Source organism: Neomonachus schauinslandi, chromosome 14 (assembly GCF_002201575.2).
Source record: "Neomonachus schauinslandi chromosome 14, ASM220157v2, whole genome shotgun sequence".
NCBI lineage: Eukaryota > Metazoa > Chordata > Mammalia > Carnivora > Phocidae > Neomonachus > Neomonachus schauinslandi.
In genome coordinates, this window is record NC_058416.1 from 86644091 (window position 1) to 86661504 (window position 17414).

The following is a 17414-nucleotide window of genomic DNA, read 5'->3' on the forward strand; positions in this document are numbered from 1 at the left end:
AAAAAGGGGAAAAAAAAAAAACCCTTTGATTTAGAGAGTTCATCAGTGTTCATGGTGTCAATACTCCCACCACAGCTGATTTCAAAGCTAAGTGGTATAATGGTAAGTGGTTTGAACATCAGCCTACAAAATTCTTGAATATTTGACAATGAACTCTCGTGAACTGGTAGGAGGTGGCTCTAGCATATTATCAGTTATATTCATTGATTGAGCTAATATTTATCGGGCTCCTACTCCGAGCTAATCACTGTGCAAGATGCTCTTACAAAGCTGAGCCAGACAGAAATCACCAGCCTCCAGAAATAGTGATCACTGAGTATTCTGAAGTCTCCTTAATGCTCCCAGATCAGATGAATTTTACACCGACATTAGTTTTAGCTACATTATAACTACCACTTTGCCAGGGCATTGTTGTGTGTCACAGGGTGTGGTCGGTGGGAGACGGGATAAGGGAAGGCACCCCCAAGTCTCTGCGCCACCCCTCTCCTCCCCAAATGCCCCTCCGCCTCACGTGGGAGCTGTTGTTTCTACCGAAAGGGTGTGTAGTTGAAATGAATGTATTGGTTTGTTTGAACAGACATGTTTTGGTATCACTGAGAAGACAAGCCCAGGGGTATGCAGCCCCAGAAAGCACCCAGTATCCTGCAAAACACCATCATGTTCCTCTTAGCTCTGCCCTGAGTCACTTTATTTTCTCTGGTCAAGTTTGCTTCTGCCCCTCCTGATTTCTAACTTCCTAGGCCCCTCATCACCTTCATTATATCTTTCTAGTGTGTAGGGATCATAACAATAAATACTATTTAGGTTTTTAGAGGCGCCAGACAACCTTAAAACAAGATGGCAAAGCCTAATCTTTTCATTGTTTTAAATATTCTTAATTTATTTTGCCATTCATGTGTGTCATCAAGGTAAAGACTAGTAATTTACAGTCACTTTCCATGGATTGGAACTTACAGCTCTGGGTCCATTATTTTTAAAGTACAATTTGGAAAAAAAATGTGCCCTAAATATATTTCAAGGCACTTACTGGCTTTGGAAATTCGCATCTCTGTAGAGGAAATCCAAGCAGCCAATAAACATATGAAAAGAGGAGAGCTGTTGTTAGTCATTGGGGATCTGCAAATTAGCTTAGAATAAGATACTGTTTTCCCCCTGCCTTTTAGATTGGCAAAAAAAAAAAAAAAAAATCAAGAGAGTGATAATACCTAGTGCTGGAGAGCATGTGGTGAGAAGGGCAGTGCTATGCATTGTCGGTGGGGTAAGGATTGCCTCAACCTTTAAAAGTAATTTGACCATTTCTATTAAACTACCCAAAGAATGCACTATACTTTGGCCTGGTTGTTTTGCTTTTGGGGTTCTGTTCTGTAAGTCTAGAAGCAGCTCCGACTCATCAGGTTAGATGCAGAGCAGTGTTTGTCCACCTCAACACTACTGACATCTGAGGCTGGAGAATGCTTTGCTGTGGGGGACTCTGGTGCCTTGTAGGATGGTTAGCACCATCCTCAGACCCTGTCACCTGCTAGATGCCAGTAAAACCCCTACCCCCAGTTGTGACAACTGAAAATGTCTCCGGACATCACCAAATGGTGTAGAGGGATGTTTATTGCAGTATTATTTGTGTTGGTGAAGGAACTAGAAGCAGCTTAACTAGACACCAGTAAGGTAATGTTTGAGTACACTGCAGCACTCTCAAGCTCTGGAATATCATGCGGCTTTTATAAAGATTGGGTTAGACTACATCCATTGACCTAGAGGCTTACCTCTTAGAATTCTTAAATGGGACAAGCAAGGTGCAGAGTACCCTGAATCGTCTGGTGCCATTTTTGGAGGAACAACCACCACAGCCCCATCTCCCTGTACATCTGTATAACTTTGGTCAGGTGTGCAAGGGAGAGAAAAGAGTAGTGAGTAACATCCAGGAAGCTCTAACTAGGCAAATGGGTGAGGTGGTCAGAGATGATTAAATTTTTTGTTGGAATTTAAAAATGTAGAAATTCTTATCATATGCCCATAATATTAAGTCACTCTGCAAACCTGTCCAGGCATATTTTAAAAGGGATCTAGCATCTTTCTACATCATCACCTCTAACTTTCTTGTGTGTGCGTGTCCTTGGTCTGGTGTTTTCCTATCCAGCTGGAAGACTTATGGTCATTCGCTTACGTAGAGCCCTCACTTTGCCTCCTCAGTTCCAGATCAAAGAAATTACATTCTTACGGGGACTGTTATCTGGTGCCAGTCCCTGGAAAAAGATCTCGAACAGGTGTGCATTTTCCTTTAGGGTCAACTGGATGCTCCTGTACCAAGGGATGGTGGTGCTGGCCGCCTGCCAGGTGTGGTGGACCTGGGAGGTGGAGGATGTCTTCCACAAAGTACAGGAAGGGGAGAAGCAGGCCATGAAGGACTATGGCAAGAAAATGCACCAGCAGATTGATGAGTTGGTCACTCGGATCACCATGCCCTTGAGCAAAAACGACAGAAAGAAATTGAACACGGTCCTCATCATCGACGTGCATGCCAGAGATATAGTTGATTCTTTCATAAGAGGCAGGTAGGGACCTCCGGGGGCCCCGGCACGTCACAGTGCATCCTCCACCGGGCTTGGCCTCGCTGTTTCTCCGACCTCCTCTCCCTCCTCTCCCCTTCCAGCATTCTCGAGGCCCGGGAGTTCGAATGGGAAAGTCAGCTGCGGTTCTACTGGGACCGGGAACCCGACGAGCTGAACATTCGTCAGTGCACGGGCACCTTCAGCTACGGCTATGAGTTCATGGGTCTGAACGGGAGGTTGGTCATCACGCCGCTCACCGACCGGATTTACCTGACTCTCACTCAGGTGATCGGCCGCCCGGACTACGAGGTTACCAGCTGCCTGTGGCTATGGGTTGTTCTCGAAGTGTGATTAGGGCGACTGCAGACACCATACTGGGTTGACCAGTGTTCCTCCCTCCCAATTCATGTCCACTTGGAACCTCACGATGTGACCTTCTTTGGAAATAGGGTCTTTGTTTAACTAGGGAAGGATTGGGAACATCCTGGATTAGGGCCCTAGATCCGATGACTGGTGTCCTCGTGAAAAGAGGAGAGGACGCAGAGAGACAGGAAAGGTGATGTTAAGACAGAGGCAGGGATTAGAGTGAGGTGGCCACAAGCCAAGGAATGCTTGCAGCCACCAGAGCAAAGAACCCCCTAGGAGCTTTGGAGGGAGTGCGGCCCTGCCAATACCCCGATTTCAGACTCCTGGCCCCCAGTGCTGTGAACAAAAAATTTTTTTTTGTTTTTGGGAGCCCCCCCCCCCCCCCCGCCCCCAACGTGGTGGTAATTTGCTAGGGCAGCCCCAGGAAACCAATGCTGGCAGCAAGGGACATCATTGTTCAAAATCTGTAAACGAGTTTGAACTCGGAACAGGACCTTCTTGCCACTTTTTGGGATTGGGCTGTTGCCGGTTCAGGCGGCCCCTAAAATCACCCTCAGGTTTAATAATTTGCTGAAAGGGCTCACAGAACTCAGAAAGGCCATCGCAGTCCTGGTTGTGGTTTAGTATAGCCAGAGGGTGCAGGTCAAACCCCGCAGCAGGAGACGGCTGGGGCTGGGAGCTGCACTTGCGTCTGGCAGAGTCGGCGTGCGGACAGCATTCGCTCTCACAGCAGCTCCGCGTGGCCACGGGCAGCGAGTGTCGCCACGTGGGGAAGCTCGTACGTGGTGTCTAGGCTTTCAGCTGGGGACTGGTCGTGTAGCAATGGCCGATTGCTTGCATGGCTGACTTGAGTTTCCAGCTTCTCCAGAGGTCAGGCTGATACCATGCGGCCCAGAGTCACAGTTCTCAGGGCATTCCACGGGCTCTGAGGTCAACTCCTAGAATTTGGAGACACAGGGCCAGACCTTTCCTTGGGCTCATCCTTTACGGCACAGATGCACCTGTGTGCTCGAGTCTCGCCTCAGCTCTGGGAACTGCTAGGGCCTCGTCCTCGGAGGAGGCACCCGTTCCAGCATGTCGCTTATTCACTGGTCCCTACATCATGGCGTGGGGGCGGCCAGCAGAGGTCAATGGAAAAACAGAAAAGAAATGTAAAAGATAGTGACTATCAGGACAGGTGTGAGCGTGTCCATTGCTACGTGTATTCTACACATATGTTGTCACAGTGCTTCGGGAAGCAGCACCTGTTTCCTTGTGTGAATCAGACAACATAGGTTTTGCATTTGGCTCATCAACAGGCCCTGTCCATGTATCTGGGAGGGGCCCCTGCTGGCCCAGCAGGTACTGGCAAGACCGAGACCACCAAGGATCTGGCCAAAGCCCTGGGCTTGCTCTGTGTCGTGACCAACTGCGGAGAAGGCATGGATTACAAGGTACGGTGGAGAGCTGAACGCGGGACGTGGGAGGAAGGCATTGCACCCCACACTCCTCCATGAAAAGACAGGGCGACAGCTGGAAGAATGGAGCAGAAAAAAATCTTTGACCCTCAGTCTCAGAGCTTATACGTGTCTGCTTGTTAGCAGCATGCAGAGCAAACGTTGTAAACTGAAATGCCACCAGAGCTGCGTAGGTAATGTAAATGAGGACCGCAGCACAGGGAGACAGGGAGGGAGGTGAGGAGCCAGGCGAGGGCCGCGGCCGGCTGGAGGGCACTGCTGCGGCCCCAGGGGGCGCCACTCTCTAGCTGCGGTTAATCGCTACCACTTGGCGAAAATGGAGCCCCGGCTGCTAGATTTTCCCGTATTTCAAGAGAAGCCAGGACTCTGGAGTTTTCCATGAAAACCCTTAATCTGAAACTCCTGTGAATAGGAGAGCTGGCCCAGGAGGGTCCTGGAAGTCTTGCCAGAAAGATCCATTAGTGGGGCGGTTGGCCCACTGCCTCTACCAACCTGATGTTCACTCTTTTAATTTAGGGAATCTATCTGTAAATGTATCGCATGCGATTTTAAAGGTAAAAATTGCCCTTGTGCTTTTTATTTCTTTTATGCTAGGCCATTGGGAAGATTTTCTCTGGCCTCGCCCAGTGCGGGGCTTGGGGCTGCTTTGATGAGTTTAATCGAATCGATGCCTCTGTGCTGTCAGTCATCTCCTCTCAGATTCAGACGATCCGAAATGCTCTGATCCATCAGCTAACCACGTTCCAGGTGGGCGCGAGCGTGCAGCCTGACCCGATCACATTCTCCGGGGTGGAAGCTTTGCCACGTGACTTTAGAAACATCAGATGAAGATTTGACAGATTTTTGCTTTCAAATTGAGATGGTTGGGTTTCCCCCAAATTATCAGCCTCTTTGAGAATTAGGAACTGCAATATTCTAGAACTTCGAACGAATTCCAGTAGTAGAAGTAGTAGTAGCTACCGATGGGTAAGGCAGTGTTCTCAAGTAAGTGGTGGACAGAGCCCCCATTAAAGAAAAAAAATATATTCTTGGTCATTTCCCAAGTTTGAGAAAAAAGCAGTCTTCAAGATTAATGGTCTGATCAAAATGTCTTTCAATAGATGTTATCACACAAACACAAAATTTTGCCTTCCTACCTCGTCAAGTTAGAGGATTTTTAAGGTTGTTTGTTATCAAAACAAAAAGGCAGATTTGAAAAATTTTTGAGCATCCACCGATCTCTGCCCATCCAAGGATGCATTTGTAGACCTGAGTTGGTAAGTCTGTATTAAGTTATAGCTGATGAGGCTGGATCAGAATTTGGAAAACATGATCTTATTACATAACTTAGATAGCCCAGAAGTGGGTTCTCTGACCAAAGGGACCAGAGTGGCTGGGCCACATCCCTGCACCGGGCCCCCTGGGATCCTAATGTGCTCCGCTGTTCCCCCTGTGACCGTGTTCCCAGCATTCTGTCATCCACATGCCACTCGCCCTGCAGACACACCAGGCTCTGTCACACCAAACGTGTTCCTGTCTGCCTGAAATTGTCCTTCCTTCCTTTGTGCCTGAAAACTCCTATATATCGTCCAGGGTCCTACAGAGCCTCATCAAGAAGTTCAGGGCACAAATTTGGCTTGGGCTGGTGAGGATTCACTTGTGGGTACTTCTGTGGCCCTGGCATCCCGCCTGCTTTTCTCCCAGATCTCAGTGAGGCTCACTGTCAAGAGATTATGTAAACTTGATCCTGTTAAACATTTTCAGGATTCCCATAAAGGCTTTGGATGCATTTTCTTTTAATTGGTTCTTCTGAAATATTTTAGGGCCAAGCTTACTGCTTCTGAGGGAGGGAAATTGAACCTGAAGTGCATTCAGGTTTGTAGAACCTGTGTGTTTTTTTTTTTTTTTAAGATTTTATTTATTTGTCAGAGAGCAAGCAGAGGGAGTCAGAGGCAGAAGGAGAAGCGGGCTCCCTGCTGAGCAAGGAGCCCAATGTGGGGCTCGATCCCAGAACCCTGGGATCATGACCTGAGCTGAAGGCAGATGCTTAACCGACTGAGCCACCCAGGCATCCCTAGAAGCTGTTTTTTAAAGAGCAAGCCTGTCTGTCCAGAAGGCAATCTGGGCCCCACATGGATATCAGGGATTGGGTGAGGGCGGTCTCAGCGTGGGCTTGGGAGACAAGACAGTGGCTTCCTTCCTCGGGGCCGCATTAGCTCCCGAGGCAATCTGTGCTTCATAAAAACACAGTTTTCTGTCTTTGTCTATGTGGTGGACCAGTGAAAGAAATAAAATAGTAAAATCTTAGAGAAAAAGTTGAAACAGGTGAAACTGGACCGGAGGCTAAAGAAACTCAAAGTATAGGGGCATCTGGGGCATCCCCAGACTGCACTCCTTCCCAGCTTCAGCCACTTCTCAAGTGTGCAGAGCCTGGATTCGGATCAGGGTTGGGGGGAGGTCAAGGCTTGCCGCCTAGAACACTCAGGTCATAAGCACGAGGACTCCGTGTTTAATGCCTGGAAACGGAAGGGAGTCAAAGGGTGGCCTCTGCCTTATACCTGTGAAGACAGACGGTCCCGTGGCTCTCCCAGCCCCCTTTCCCCGGTGGTGGGCCTGCTGGCCTTGTAACCGTCTTCCTTTCCTGTCATCCTCCAGTTTGAAGGGCAGGAGATCTCCCTGGACTCAAGAATGGGCATCTTCATCACCATGAACCCCGGCTACGCGGGCCGCACGGAGCTGCCGGAGTCAGTGAAGGCCCTCTTCAGGCCCGTGGTGGTGATCGCGCCTGACCTGCAGCAGATCTGCGAGATCATGCTCTTCTCGGAGGGCTTCCTCTGGGCCAAGGTGCGGCCTGGTTAGCGCCCGGCCCGGCCATCCCAGGAGCCTGGCTCCACTCTCAGACGGGGCACTTGGGAAGTTTGCATTCTGTGTGGCTTAGTTTGTTCGTTTTTTTTTTTTTTGCTTTGCCTCTCTCCTCCTCCTGGTCTCTCTTTAAAATTGTAAGTCTTATTTTTGAGTAATTTGACTCACAAGAAGTGGCAAAAATAGGGGAGCCTGGATGGCTCAGTCGTTAAGCGTCTGCCTTCGGCTCAGGTCATGATCCCAGAGTCCTGGGATCAAGTCCCGCATCGGGCTCCCTGCTCTGCGGGGAGCCTGCTTCTCCCTCTCCCACTCCCCCTGCTTGTGTTCCCTCTCTCGCTGTGTCTCTCTCTGTCAAATAAATAAATAAAATCTTAAAAAAAAAAAAAAGTGGCAAAAATAGTGCAGAGTTCCACGTGGCCCTCCCCCAGTGAGGACATCTTGTACCCCCTAAGGCAGGTTGTCAAAACCAGGGAAGTGACGAGGGCACAGTGCTGTTAGCTCAGGTATAGCCTTTACCCGGATTCCATCAGGCTTTACATCCTCTCTCTCTCTCTCTCTCTGGTATGTATGTAGAGTTCTAGAACATTTTGTCGCGTGTGTGGCATAACCAGCTCCACACTCCCGATCCAGAGCTGGGCCATCACCACAAAGAAAGCCCCTCCTGTCATCCCCTGGTAACACACCCTCCGCCCGCGCTGACTCCTGGCAACCCACCTGTCATTCTTTGTCGTGACAGTCGGTCACTTCGAGAATGTTCTGTGCATGGAATCATACGTATGTAACCCTCTTTGATGGGCTTCTTTCACTTAGCCTCATGCCGTGAGAATAGGTGGCATTTAAAACACGCAGACACACACAAACACACATGCACACAATCTCCTTTATCATCTTAGAAAATATGTATAAAAAAGTATGCACCTGTATTTTCCCAGAAGCTTCTGGAAAATGTGCAAAATAGCAAATACTTTCAACACAAAGGGTTGTGAGGTTTCTTTTGTGTAATTTTTTTTAAAAAGGCTCTTACTGCTCGCATGTTGTCCGGATTTTGAACAGGAGTGTTGGGATCTCTGGTTCTTAGTCCCCACGCCATCCTTAGGGAGCAGCAGGCTTTGAATACTTGAGGTAGTCATCTGCATCAGTGGCTACATCAGTAGTCTATGAGTGGCTGATTCGTCTTGAAAAATGAGTTACAGGAGAAGCTTTTTTTTTTTTTATAAAAAAGATTTTATTTATTTATTTGAGAGAGACCGAGAGCAAGAGAGAGAGCATGCATGAGCAGGAGTTGAGGGGAGGGACAGAGGGAAAGGGAGAAGCAGACTCCCTACTGAGCAGGGAGCCCGATGCGGGGCTCAGTCCCAGGACCCCAGGATCATGACCTGAGCTGATGGCAGATGCTTAACCGACTGAGCCACCCAGGCACCCCCAGGAGATTTAATAATATGTTCAGGTCCAAATAAACAGGAAGCATATCTTCAGAGTGTGATTGCTAGGATTTAAAAAGTTGACCGGGTTCTATTCTTTAAGCCAGTGAAGATCTTCCTCAGCTTTCAAAGACAGTCCTCAAAGTTTGGTAAGACCTGCATTCTCTGAAATTAGTGCCTAATTTGTCATCCTTGAAAACGAAGGCCCCACCCTAAGGTATTGCTCTAGGAGGCAGTGCTCCACCTGAACACCTTTATGTCCATTTTCTTTGTGGAATGGTGTCCTGTTGCTTTCGGGTCATTTTCTTTCTTTGCTTTTCATTGTCTTTGATCACAAAAGACCCTGGCCAAAAAGATGACCGTCCTTTATAAGCTGGCCCGGGAGCAACTCTCCAAGCAACATCACTATGATTTTGGACTGAGAGCCCTGAAGTCCGTGTTGGTAATGGCTGGAGAGCTGAAGAGAGGCTCTTCTGACCTTAGAGAGGTAGGGGGCCATGCATGCGGGCGTCCTCCGGGGCTTCCTCCAGTTCTCCCGCACCGAACAAACACTGGGGTGAGAAGATGGGCTACAGTATGGTCCCCACTGGGAAGTTTTAGTCTTTGCTGTCACTTCATTTGGTTGCTGGCCTTAATTGAGTCTCTTATAATTTATTATTATTATTTTTTCTAATTTGACTAATTATCATAGGCCAAGTTGAAGGTCTTCACAGCACCAAAGTGTCTGCAGGAAGGTGGGGTGGAGGGGTGGGGACAAACCCCGTTCTCAGGAAGACATGAGCCTAAGTTTGCGGTATTTTTCCTGCTTTGCAATAAAAGCATGAGACTTCCTCTAAAGCAGACATCAGCCATTGCTGTTTTGTGGGCAGCAGGCTCCCATGTTTCTCCAGCGACTACACTTGTAGTGCTGTAGGTCTTATATTTTATATACAATTTCATTTTATATTTCATAAGTGGATTTCTAGACTAGTCCCTGGGTCTTTCGGAAATATCTTTGAAGACGTCTCTTCCGTTCCATCCAGGATGTGGTGCTGATGAGGGCCCTTCGAGACATGAATCTGCCCAAGTTCGTATTTGAGGACGTCCCTCTTTTCCTTGGTTTGATTTCTGACCTGTTTCCTGGACTAGACTGCCCGCGCGTCCGCTACCCCGATTTTAACGATGCCGTGGAGCGGGTGCTGGAGGAGAGTGGCTACATTGTCCTACCTGTCCAGGTAAGATGGTGTGCAAATGAGTCCACAGGCGGCGTCTGGGTCCTTTCCATTTGAAAAAAATTAGATGTGGTAAAACACACCTAACATTTACCATCTTAAGCATTTCTCTCTCTCTCTCTCTCTCTCTTTTTTTTTATTGTGGTGAAGTACCCATAACGAAAATTTCCATCTTACCCATTTTTCATACAGTTTAGCAGTGTTAAGTATATTCATATTGCTGTGAAACAGATCTCCACAACTTCTACATCCTGCAAAACTGATACTCTGTCCCCATTAATCAACAACTCCGCATCCCCCTCCCTAGTCCCTGGCACCCACCCTTTCTGTCTCCATGAATCTGACTCCTCTGGGGACCTCGTGTAAGTGGCATCTTGCGGCATGCATCCTTTCGTGACTGGCTTATTTCACTCAGCATGTTCTCATGGCTCATCCATAGTGTGGCAGGTATCAGAATCACCTTTCTTTTTGAGGCTGAGTCCTATTCCACGGTATGTACCTACCACCCTCCAGGTGTTTTTGGTATAATGTGATAAGTATTTCGTTTTGGGGTCCCACCATCTCGTGTTCTCTCCCCACCCCAAACTTTTTTTTTTCCAGAGTCACACTTACAAGAAAAATTAAATTAGATGTTACTGATAAGATTTTGATCGTCTGAAGTCTGTAAGGTTGTATATGTTGTCAGTAAGCCATAAATTATTGCCGGAGTGTTCTGCTGAGGGTGTAAATGCCTAAGGCTGCAGGACCAGAGTGGCCGCCTCTGGTCAGGCTGTCTCAGGGCGTCAGGCTCCCCAGAGGCCTCGGGCTGCTGCAGCAGGTACCAGCCACAGATGAGAGAGCTCTCTGCACCTTTCCTGACCCTGACGTTTTCTTCTGGATGTGGTTGTTTAGGAAGGAAATGTGAAATGGCGTAGCAGCTATGGAAAAATAGTCTAGCAGAGTCCCCAGACGTTAACCGTAGAGTTACCATATGCCCCGGAATCCCACTCCTGTGTACCTACCCAGGGGAAATGAAAACATAGGTCCACGTAAGAACTTTCACACAAATGTTCGTAGCACCATTATTCGTAAGAGCCCAGAAATAGAAACAATGCAGATGTTCACCCATGGATGAATAAACCTATCTGCTGTGGATAAGTTTATTGTGGATGCAATCTATCCACACAGTGGAATAGTACCCAGCCACAAAGAAGAAGTCAGTCCTGACCCACGCCACAATGTGGATGGACCGTGAGAACATGCGAAGTGAGAGTAGCCAGACATGAAGGCCTGCCTATACCGTGCGAGCGGTGCCAGCAGCTGGGGGGTGGGGATGAATGAATGCAGTTTTGGGGGTGATGAAAATGTTCTAAAATTGAATGTGGTAATGCTGCACATACTAAGACCCAATGAACTGCACACTTAAATGGGTGAATTGTGTGGTATGTGATTTATAACTCAACAAAGCTGTTTAAAAAAAAAAAGATGTGTTTACTCCTGCCAATGGTTGCCCCACAGGTGGATAAAGTGGTTCAGATGTTCGAGACCATGTTAACCCGCCACACGACCATGGTGGTGGGGCCCACCGGAGGGGGCAAGTCCGTGGTCATTAATGCTCTGTGTCAGGCCCAGACCAAGTGAGTATGACCCCGAGGGGAGGGCCTGGTTGCCAGGGTGGTGTCCCGGTCAGGATGGTGGTGGTATCACCTAACCCCACTTTGCTTTCTCAATTCCTGGGAGGTAAAATTTGTCGTAAAATACTGCCTTTTGAAAAAATTTTTATTTATTTATTTATTTAATGTATTTAGAGAGTTGAGGGAGGGGGGGACGGAATCTCAAGCAGACTCGTGCTGAGCGTGGACCCTGATGTGGGGCTCGATCTCACGACTCTGAGATCATGACCTGAGCTGAAATCAAGTCAGATGCTTAACTGACTGAGCCACCCAGGTGCTCCAAACACTGCATTTTTTTAAAATTACGAAAGCAAAAAGTTCATTCATGTTTGAAACTACATACAGCTACCAAAAGAAGACATTTTTAATCCAGGTGTAATCCAGTTAGAAAGGAACACAAAACATTTTTAATGCATTGGACGTATGGCCACCAATTATTTTCATGACCCAATCATCTTCAGAATTGCATACAATACAAAAAGAGAGAAGGGGCGGACCCATTACACAGGGTCAATATTCAGTCCTGAGTACTGAAATCTGAACACATCAGTGTCCTAAACACCATGTTAGACTCAGAGCGTCTCTACTTGTTTCATTGCTGATTTGCTAGTTTAGAAGGCAAAACAGTGACCCTTTCGTGCATCAGACTATGACTGGGTTTATCTGTGAGAGGAGTGTTTCACAATCAGCCTTATAAGGATATTTTTTTTTTTTTTAAGATTTTATTTATTTATTTGAGACAGAGAGAATGAGATACAGAGAGCATGAGAGGGAGGAGGGTCAGAGGGAGAAGCAGACTCCCTGCCGAGCAGGGAGCCCGATGCGGGACTCGATCCCGGGACTCCAGGATCATGACCCGAGCCAAAGGCAGTCGCTTAACCAACTGAGCCACCCAGGCGCCCCTTATAAGGATATTTTGAAAATTAACTTAAGTTGTATTTTCTTGGTGTTCAGGTTGCTCCTTCCAAGTAAATCAGGACACTCACCATTATGCAATACTATTATGGTATCAGAGTGGCCAAAAACAGAGTGTCCTCTCTCCAAAGGCCTTATTATCGCCAGCCCAGTGGGAGCATTGCTGCTCCAAGGGAAAGGGACCTCACACTCCTAATACAGAATATTCTGAAGACCTGTAGTGAATGTAGTGCCTATCCTTATACTGAGTTGGTTCTTCTGACTACTCACTTTTCTCTTAAGCAAGAACTAGCTTCCAGAAAGACTTCATGCTAATATTCGAGCAAAAATCTAAATCAAGCCTTATAATCTTTGTGACTAACATTTCTAGATAGTCTGTAAAGCTAATGAGTGTCATTTTTTTTTTTTCTTATTTCTTCTTACGTTTCTTATGAGAAAACCAATGGACAGTGGCTTACTGATTTTAAATGGGTGTGCCATAGCCATCCTGCCTTATATTCTTTTTTTTTTTTTAAAGATTTTATTTATTTATTTGACAGAGACACAGCGAGAGAGGGAACACAAGCAGGGGGAGTGGGAGAGGGAGAAGCAGGCTCCCGCTGAGCAGGGAGCCCGATGCGGGACTCGATCCCAGGACTGTGGGATCATGACCTGAGCTGAAGGCAGTCGCTCAACCAACTGAGCCACCCAGGCGCCCTTTATATTCTTTTTTTTAATATTTTACTTATTCATGAGAGACAGAGGCAGAGGGAGAAGCAGGCTCCCTGCTGAGCAGGGAGCCTGATGTGGGCTCGATCCCAGGACCCTGAGATCATGACCTGAGCCAAAGGCAGATGCTTAACCCTGAGATCATGACCTGAGCCATCCAGGTACCCCTGCCTTTTATTCTTTAATTAATTAATCATAGGTAATTGATAGAACTTCATTTACATGTGTGTATTTACATGTCACCATTATTTTTATTTACTTATTTAGTTAATTATGAACTACTGTTTGTGTGAAGTCTGGTTTTCTGTAGATGAATTAATCCCATAATGTTACAGGAATTTATAGACATTATGGTGGCAAATGCCCTGTCTATACGATTTATAAAGTCAGCAACACAGAGCAGATATCCTGTAAATATGAGGGATTGAACATTAGTAGTCCAAGGGTGTGTTATGTTGTCCTGGATGACTATTATCTCCTATAAGCTAATTAAGAAATATTTACATAAATTGTCATAGGCATGAACATATAACTTAGCTTCTCGATGCCCTCAAAAGGCAAAGCTGTGTTTTTAGTTCAGACCTTACTTGTGTTGGGGCCACATTTTCGGTGAAACATGGTTCCCTTGCATTTAGTGTAAGCCATTAACAGTAAGTGGGAAGCCCAGCGGAGAGTTTGTGTGGGTTGTGTTGTGTTTTATTTTATTTAAATTCGATTAGCCAACATATAATAGTACATCATTAGTTTCAGATGTGTGGATTGCATTTTAATTCTGGATTGGATCTAAAACATCAAATCCCCACACAGGTGGCCCAGACTGTTTTCCTAATGCGTTTAGGCCACCTGGACCACAGCTGAAGCCGCTCCTTTGATTTAGGCTTGGGCTGATGACAAAGTTGTACATCCTGAATCCCAAAGCCATGAGTGTCATAGAGCTCTATGGCATCCTGGACCCCACTACCCGAGACTGGACAGATGGGGTGCTGTCAAACATCTTCAGGGAGATCAACAGGCCAACAGATAAGAAGGAGCGAAAGTGAGTACCTTTGTGAGTAGGAGAGAGCCTGGGTTAGTTCATGTTAATTATCTAAATGTTATGGGTAAAAAAGACAATGTACGGTATTGCAGTTTCATGCATGGATGCCCACAGACTTAGAGTCAGATGTTGAGGGCCCTGTTCACAAAGTACTGGGTGGGATCTTAGTTCTCTATGTGTTATCTCTGTCTCCTTGACTGTGAGGATACTCTCCCCTCTGTAAGGGTACTTGTCATTGGAGAAGGCCCCACCTGGATAATCTAAGATGCTGTCATCTTGAGATCTTTAATTACATCAGCAAAGACCCCCCTTTCCCCCCAAAAAAGGTCTCATCACAAGTTCTGGATGGACATATCTTTTGGGGGCCACCATTCAACCCATTGCACATGGGTATATAAAATATTTCCCTTTTCTCTTAACCTTACCATGAGAAAACTTGGTGTAAAAACCAGTGATAAATAGCCATTGCTATTCAGTCTCAGTTTCAAGAAAAAAATGAGATCGTGGTACTGTCTGTCTCCATGGACAGCTGCTACTGAGCTTCTGCAGATTGTTCCTATGCCAGAATGCAGGTCTGTGTTGTCAGCCCTCCAGTCTGCAAGAGAAGCAAGACATCCAGATTTTTGTGTGAAGTTTCTTAATTCTTAATTTCTCAATTCAATGTTGCTGACTGACTCAAACAGTTTTTGTAAGATTATTTATTTGAGGGAAAGAGAGTGCACGAGTGGAGGGGCAGAGGGAGAGAATCTCCAAGCATAGTCCCTGCTGAGCACCGAGCCCGAAGTGGGACCTGAGCCCATGACCCATGAGATCATGACCTGAGCAGAAACCAAAAGTTGGACGCTCAACTGAACAAGCCACACAGGGGACTGGACTCAATTTTTATGTTGTTGTTGTTGTTTTTCCATTTGATTTTATGCGTCAAAGCTCTGGACCAAGTTGGGTGCTCTGTCACAGGTCCTGGGACAAAACTCCAGGAAAAAGACATCAGCATGAATGGGGAGGTTCATGAACTTTACATAAAGCAAAGGCTTTTAAACATGCAGTCTAGTTGTTTATAGCTGTAGACATGACTGGTTTTCTTTATTTCTCCAGGTTGGAGATTTACAGTATGCCTCTTCCAAAGCTTGGCTTACTTTTCTTTGCTACAGGTATATTTTATTTGATGGTGATGTAGATGCTCTGTGGGTGGAAAACATGAATTCTGTGATGGATGACAACAAGCTGTTGACGTTGGCCAATGGTGAGCGCATTCGGCTTCAAGCACACTGTGCTCTGCTCTTTGAGGCAAGTAGTGATGAAAAATAATTTTTAATGTCTTTTAATTAAAAATTTAAATGTTCATTAAATTGGTAGTAAATATAGATGACTAAAGAAAACCCAAACAATGCAGAAGAGTTTTTATGATGAGTACAACTCAGTACTCCCCCTACTCCTCTTATCCCTCTTTATTGAATCCCAGAAGTAACTACTTTTCACTCTTGCATTACTTCTGATCATTATCCTAGTTTCAGTAAATAACACACTTAGCGTGCTGTTCTTCCTTCCAGGCTATGCTATGACTGCTATGAAAGTGAGAGTTCATCTCTTATGCCACTAGCTTACTCCCCTCCTCAGAATACTATATTGCTAAATCAGTTAAATCAGTAAACAGTATTTGCATTATTATGTATATGGAGATATTTACTGTAGAGCCAACTAGTATACTGTTATTATGTTTACTTTCTTTTAGAGTCTTTTTTTTTAATCTGGAGTTTGTAGTTGCCTTCTTTTTTCTCTCACACTATTTGCCTTTAACTTTTCTTCATTTGTTTGAAATTTTCAAACTTTCTATCATATCTTTTGAACCTGTTTCACAGTGGTGGCCCTGAGACTTGCTTTCACTTTGGCTTAATGTCAATGCTGTTTTTAACTTGGCCTGCAAAATTTGTTGATGCATGAATATTTGTGCATATCATTCTTATTGGTTGACTGAACTGTGTTTTTTCATAGAGAGATAAGTGTGTTATATTTATAGTTTAGGTGCATACATATTAAGTTTTATACTACCCAATCTCAACTATGTTTTCAAAAAGTGAAGAAAAAAGACTGAGAGAAAAATAATCCAAAACAATGTTTGTTTCTTGGTGTTGGGATTTTGGATAACTTATTTTCTCCTCTATAGTTTTCTATTTTTGTCAGGTAGTCTAAAGTATATTAATTTTCACGTTAATTTATAGTTAAAGAAAACTTAAAAAGGTGCTACATCAGAATGTATAATCTTCCCATGATAAACTTAAGTGTTCAGTTAGAAGCCTCATGAAAGCTGTGTTAATCTGGGTATGACATGGGTTTTATGCAGTTGAAAAAACTTTACATAAAGCAAAGGCTTTTAAGCATGCAGTCTAGTTGTTTATAGCTGTAGACATGACTGGTTTTCTTTATTTCTCCAGGTTGGAGATTTACAGTATGCCTCTCCTGCAACTGTGTCTCGATGTGGAATGGTTTATGTGGATCCTAAAAACTTGAAATATCAACCATTCTGGAAAAAATGGGTTAATGAAATACAAAACAAGGTGGAAATTATTTCTAAAATGAACTTAAAAGTTATTAGTACTAGTGGTTAGTTGGATAAACATAATCCAGAGGGATGTTTGTAGTTAAAGCCATGACCTTGACCTTGATCTGTTTATGATCTTAAGCACTTAGTGTTATTAATAAATTGGATGAAAACATGGAAGATACACTTAGGAGATTTCCAGATAATTCCATAACTGATGGGATAGGTAATGATTTTGATAATAGATCAGGGGCTGACAATTTTTTCTGTAAAGGGATAGAGAGTAAATATTTTAAGGTCTGTGGGCCATATGGTTTCTTTTGCAACTACTGAACTATGCCATTGTGGCCTGAAAGCAGCCACTGTAGGTCAATGGGCATATCTATGTACCAATAAAACTTTATTTACATAAACAGGTGGTGGGCCAGATTTGGCTTGCGGGTTGTAGTTGGCAAATCCTGGTCCAGCCAGGCCCAGCTATTAAGAGACTTGTCTCTAGAGGGGCTGGGCCCAGCTTTTACTTAATTGGATGAATGTTGTGTGTGAAGGACCTAGCTTGTCATGTAATTGAGTTCTGATGGTTTTAGTTAACTTCAAACTCTGTCATGTGTCACGTGGCTGCTAAAACCTTGTATCATTGTACAAAAGGCTTCATTAAAAAGTGCAGAGTGGGAGCCTGGGTGGCTCAGTCAAGTGTCTGCCTTTGGCTCAGGTCATGATCC

General features: G+C 45.3%; 1 protein-coding gene across 2 annotated transcripts in view; it reads left to right on the forward strand.

Annotated features, from left to right (window-relative positions):
• DNAH10 (dynein axonemal heavy chain 10) overlaps positions 1 to 17414 on the forward strand; it is a 130706-nt gene that overhangs the window by 60731 nt on the left and 52561 nt on the right. For both annotated transcript variants that reach the window (XM_044921325.1, XM_021698501.2), the window contains 11 exons: positions 2280 to 2549; positions 2648 to 2831; positions 4211 to 4345; positions 4964 to 5116; positions 7004 to 7192; positions 8972 to 9118; positions 9654 to 9845; positions 11340 to 11458; positions 13995 to 14153; positions 15305 to 15440; positions 16586 to 16708. In XM_044921325.1, coding sequence (XP_044777260.1) covers positions 2280 to 2549; positions 2648 to 2831; positions 4211 to 4345; positions 4964 to 5116; positions 7004 to 7192; positions 8972 to 9118; positions 9654 to 9845; positions 11340 to 11458; positions 13995 to 14153; positions 15305 to 15440; positions 16586 to 16708 — 1807 coding nt within the window. The remainder of the gene's footprint in view (positions 1 to 2279; positions 2550 to 2647; positions 2832 to 4210; positions 4346 to 4963; positions 5117 to 7003; positions 7193 to 8971; positions 9119 to 9653; positions 9846 to 11339; positions 11459 to 13994; positions 14154 to 15304; positions 15441 to 16585; positions 16709 to 17414) is intronic.